The following is a 5,831-nucleotide window of genomic DNA, read 5'->3' on the forward strand; positions in this document are numbered from 1 at the left end:
ACTGAGGAAGGACTGCATTTAAGGAAAAAGTGTCTAATGCTGTAGAGAAGCTGATAAGAATGAGGATTACTAAATAAAGATTGCTGTTTTCGAAAATGGTAATCTTTGAGTGAACGGTTTCAACAGAGGAAGAGGAAGGGACCTGCATAGACAGAGATTTAGGATACAAAAGATATACTTAGTGATAGCTAAAACAAGGTTTTTGAGAGGATGGGATTAATGTAGCAAAAGGAAGAGGGACTTCTTTCTCTGAGACCAGAGGGAAAGGAAATGGGACAGATCAAGGAAGAAAAAGTCTGAGTGGGAAAAGCCCTTAATCTGGGAGTCAAGGATCTGAAGGGGCTTTCTGGATAGTCTTTAAAGATATAGTGAGATCAGGAACGGTATGCCAAATTTATGTGTCCTTGCATTTTTCTATTACACAACACTCCCCCTTCCCAGGAAAAGGGCTAAAAATCAAACTTTAGAGTCTTTTAGCTCTAAAATATTTTGATCAACAAGATTTTTTTGTAAGGTGGTTCACAAATTTCTAGTTGGACATCTACCTGATTACAGCCTTGTAGAGGATCTGAACCATTCGCAAATTCTGCTGACAAGCGAGCCCACACCAAGGAAAGGTCTGAACAGTGAACAGCTTTTCCAAACTGCACACAAGACGTATTAGCTAAGTAATGTGTTAACTGGATAAAGTGTTTAAATTGCAAGTTGAAATTTGGTAGGACTCAATTTTTTAAAAAGTTACTCATACACTAAGATTTAAGTAGTCAACCTATTGAGACTCCAAATCAGTCTTAAAGATTACAATCACCAATAGGGATTACTGGCTAAGTAAAAACTGGACACTTGAGTGACATTTTCTTTTCTCTAGCTCTGCCACAAAGTAACCATGAAGCTCTATGCAATCCCTTTCACCACCCTGTCCTGTTTGCCTTTTGTCAAACGAGGACACAAGTTTGCCAAGCTCCTAACTAAGACAACCAAATAATGTACAGACGTATAAAGGCTACTTCAAAAACATAAACAAAAACTAAATTAAGAACATTACTGACAAACATGACTTACTCCAGTAATTATACAACCTAAACTACCAACCGACCTATGTACCATTCATAGGACTCTCTGAAATGTTTAGACTACTAACAGCAACATGCTTGAAGACTGGTTAGACAAACAGCTAAGATATTGATAAGACAGCAAAAGTTTGGCAAAAAAATGGGCGACAAGATGACAAACAATTTGAAGAAGAACTGTGAGCCCTGCTTGTCACATGCCTATCTCATTCATCCTCCCCTTTCAGTTACCTTTGCTACTAACCCAGATCAGCCTTCACTTCTCTCTGAGGCCTGGACTCAGCAAGACTTCCTAATGGATCTCCTCACCTGCAGACTCTGTGGCTTCTAACGCAGCTCACATAGCACAGGTGAGGTGCATCTAGCTAAGGGACCATTTGATAAGCTACTCCTGGGATTAAAACAATGTAATGATTCCCCATTAAACTGAATTTTTTTAGTTTATATTCAAGGCCCTCTCCAGTTTTAACACAACTTTTTCAGTTTTATCTCACAAAACTCTTTTCTCCCACTCAGTGCCACAGTCCATCTGGCCTACCTGCTGTCCCCTAATGTTCACTGGGCCTTCCCATCTCCATGACAATCTCTTGACCCCTTACTCTTCCTTGAAATGAGGCCCAACTGAAATACCTCTTCTTTGCCTACAACGTTGCTTGAATCTACAAATATTTGCAGAATGTTTTCTATGTGTAGAATGTGCTAGAAGCAGTGGAAGATAAAAAGATGATGAGGCCCTTAAGGAGCTTATAAAAGCAGGAAATAGACAAGCTCACAAATGATACTATCCCAGAAGGACATAGTCTAATCAAGATCTTTCAACTGTTTTTTTCCTGCCATACTTTAAAAAAGAAAACAAGTTATACTTCTCATCTCTTGCGTAAATTTTGCCCTTTATACAACTCTACTATTTATTCTAAAGTAGTCCATTCAGGATACCAATCAAAAGTAGGCTAACGTTAATAAAGTTGGAAAATGCCTGTGCTTTTTGCTTAGCCTCTCAGGAAGGACACAGACAAGTACCTAAGAAATATAGTAAATTATAGTTCACAGATTTCTTCCATTAAAAGCTGAGAAAGGTTGCCTGGTTCTTTTTCTTTTCCCTAAAATATACTTAGGGTACCAACCATAATGTTAGCTTCCTTATAAAAAAACAACCTCAGCCCTCACCACTGCTCTCTAAAAACCATATTCTTTCTTTATTAAGCATACAGCTTCTCAGCCTCAGAAAAGCTCCAATATAATACTTATCACACATTTTACAAGATAAGGCTGATTTGCTCTCCCACATATCCTCTAGAGCTTAAGAATGTAATGTTACCATCAAATTTTAAATAGGAAGGAAATTTTAAAGTCAATCATTCTAATTCAGGCCATATTTAGAAAAAAAATTGTGTTCATGGACCAATGATGTTAAACTACTACAAACTAAGGGGTATGATCCACTCAACTTTCTACACCCAAGCTCCTCTCCACCTGAAAAAAACAAAAAAAACCCAAGCCAAAACAACAACAAAACCCCCCAAGACCCGTGACTAGAACGCCAAATTCTTTCAAGTTTATATTTCCCCAGAACTTGGTGCCATGACTCATCATACACTTGATCAAATTAATGCCACTCAAGAACATTTTAGAAACTGTTGTCGCATTCAGAAAAGAGAGATTATTACATATTTGTCTTCTCTAGCCAGAAACTGACTTATATCAAGTATTCATGAAAAACTCTAATGAAAAGTGGAAATCAGAAAACAAAAGAGAAAGAAAACAGTTTTAAATCTAAAGAGAAAGATATGAAAAAGAGAAAGTGAAAAATGCGGCTGCACACAGGTGAACCGTGACTGCTCTCTTTTCCTGGCATATATACAAGCACCTGCAGGATGTGATGATTTTAAAGGCTTCACACTGTGGTGTTCATAACTCCAAAATAAAACACTGCATAAAAAAAAAAACCTAACACTTTGTTTTCCAAAAATAATTTAGGATGCTGAAGATAAAAAGCAAAATTTATCTCCAAATGTGTATGAACCTCGGGTTGGCTAGCAAAACAAAGTAAGACTAGGTCATTACAGAAGTGGGATGAAAACTTCCCAGAATCAAATATTTCCTCAAATGATGAACTTGTCAGGTTGCAAACGTTCATCTCTTTTAATGTTCTCGATATGAGAGCCACTGGCGATTAGTAGCTGGAACTGACAGACAGCAAATTTGTTTAAGGGCTAAGTAAAAGTCTGGAAGCTTTGTTTTGATAACTGCGTACGTACTGTTTAACAGTGAATTGTTTTTTAGTAAGAAGACAGGTGTTAAAACTACCTCTACAAGATTCAAAGGTCTTCAGATTTTCCTGCTGTTTCTGGTGTGTTAAGGAAAAAATAAAAAGGACACAACACTGAAAAAATGAGTACACAAACACACACACACACCTTGGAAACACTTGTGCAGCTCTGTGAACAGATTTTTCAGAGCCCCTGGTCAAGCCCTGGGAAAAGGAAGTCTCTGGTCGCTTCAGTATACAGCCGGGCTAGAAGCGAGGCGTCGGGGTTCCTCCTTTATCCACCCAGCAGGGTGGCAGCCGCACTGACGGGACACTCACCTCCTCCCCCTCTCCTCCCCGCTCAGCACCAGCAGCCAGTGCCCCCGAGCCTGCAGGACAAGAGTCGGGCGCCCGGGCTCCATCCACCGCTTCGGCCTAAGTTCCCGGAGGACGACCCCTCCTCCCGCAGCCCAGTTCCGAGGGAAAAGGGGTCGGCGTGGGCGAAAACCGCCATAACCACCGACCACCCGTCGCCGGTGCCAGGTCTGCTCTCCGTCTGCGAGGCACGCCCAGCCCAGGTCTTCACACTCACCTGCCGCCCCCGGCAGCCCCCGCGCCAGCTCCCGCGGCCCCGCCGCCGCCAGCTCCCGTTCCCGGCCGCAGCGCCATCTTGCTCCGGGCCCGCCGCCGCCGCCGCCACCTTCCCAGCCGCTGTCAGCTCCCGACAGCCACTTCCGGGGCAAAAGCAGGACCCCACCTCGCCGCGGCCTGGGCGACGGGGCGGGGCCGCGCGCCCACGTGACCCTTCGCGTCCGGGGGAGGAGTTGCGCTTCCTCGTCACGTGACCCGGCCACAGCTGAGGGCCGCCAGGTGCAGTTCTAGTTCAGGGGCTGGGGCTGGTGGGATGGTCTGGTGCCGGCTCCAGGTTCATTGTCAGGCAAGGCTCTGTGGAGAACCCAGCTGGCCGCCGAGCGGCAAGGCGTCATCGTTCCTCCGTTTGAAAAACCATCGTCTTGCTTAGTGGAAACAGTACACTGAGTCCTGTTTTTCTACCTGGATGGGGGGTACATGGGTGTTCTTTTATTGTTACTCTTTACACAAAGAATAGATGGATCTTGAATGCCCCTTTGATAGCATCACAGCGCCGATTAGTGATGAGCTCTACTTTCTCCCAGGAACTCGGCAGCTTCCTTTTGGTACCCACTCTAAAAGCCGAAGGTGTTTAGCCACCTGGTAATCCCCGTTTTCCCTATACTTACAATCAGGGCCAAAACGGTGGTGCTTGGAAAAGTTCATTGCTCCGACCCTACCTGGGCATATTTTTACTGTGGTTTTTTTTTTCCTAATCAAACTACTGTAGGTAAATATTAAAGTTGAATGTAAACTTTTTCAAGCCCTCAAGTGGAGTTTGCTTACTAGCAAGTAACGGATTATAATTAGCTTTATCTTTTACTCTTGCCTCAGGGCTTTTACTGGGAAACAACTTGTAATAATAGTTATCGTCTATTGGGCACAATCACTGGTCAGGAACTTTACTGTATTTTTTCAAATCCTCAGTGTCCCTAAGAGCTAGTATTGGCATTTCACAGATAAGAAAATCAAGGTTGGGAGGAGTAGTAATTTACCCGCATCAAACAGCTGCAAAACAGCAGGACCAGGGTCAAAATCCAAGGAGTTTGACTTCAAAGTCCTTGCTCATTTCAGCTAGAGCCAGCTATTTAATTATGCTTTTCCCCCTATAATTGTCCACTAACTTCATTCCTCCCCTTCTTTAGATGGAACTGTGTAGCAGATGTTCCAATCGACATAAACTGATACATAACTAAATTCAGTATTAATCCATCGACAAATCAAGATGATACAGGCTTATGTAGCCACTTTTAAGGATGGGTGATCACACAGGAGAAAATACTAAAAAAAAAAAAAAAAGTCAAATGAAGGGAGTATTTCAAAGATCATAGACCACATGACTCAGGATGTCAGCGTTCCACGATATTTCCAGTCCAGGTTAGATGCTGTCCTGTGATGACTCAGCATTGTGGCCTTATGTCTAACAAAGCATCTACCACACTATTTGTTCCTTTACTTTATGCCCACTACACTGTAAGGGCAGGGACTGTGTTACCAAGACTTGTATTCCTAACCAAATATATAATGTTTGTTAAGGAATATATTTTGTGAAGTTATGACGTGTCAGGCACAGTGCTAGGTATTTATAATCTTGAGACATAGTCGGTATTACCCTCAATTTCACAAACAAACTGAACCTCTGAGAAATTAAGAACTTAAAACAACTGGCAAATGGGTGGCACCAGTACACCTACTTCCAGAATATATTTTGAGTCAAGGTTCTGTTTGCAAGAACAAAAAAATTACAGGCTTCTAAGTATTTCTTGCACCTTGTAGCAATAGGTCTCCATTTACATACATTCTGAAGATGAACAATTTTTGTCTCATCTAAAATAATTAAGTTGCAGTCAACCCATCCTGACTCTAGAATAAAAGACTGAGAA

At 42.2% G+C, this 5,831-nt stretch overlaps 1 protein-coding gene across 12 annotated transcripts in view; it reads right to left on the minus strand.

The window, feature by feature from the left end:
* SYNRG (synergin gamma) overlaps nt 1-4,075 on the minus strand; it is a 92,429-nt gene extending 88,354 nt beyond the window's left edge. For all 12 annotated transcript variants that reach the window (XM_032615736.1, XM_032615733.1, XM_032615743.1 and 9 more), the window contains exon 1: nt 3,911-4,075. In XM_032615736.1, coding sequence (XP_032471627.1) covers nt 3,911-3,987 — 77 coding nt within the window. In that variant the 5' untranslated portion in view covers nt 3,988-4,075. The remainder of the gene's footprint in view (nt 1-3,910) is intronic.
* Nucleotides 4,076-5,831: the final 1,756 nt, after the last annotated feature.

This window comes from Phocoena sinus, chromosome 20 (genome assembly GCF_008692025.1).
Source record: "Phocoena sinus isolate mPhoSin1 chromosome 20, mPhoSin1.pri, whole genome shotgun sequence".
Lineage (NCBI taxonomy): Eukaryota > Metazoa > Chordata > Mammalia > Artiodactyla > Phocoenidae > Phocoena > Phocoena sinus.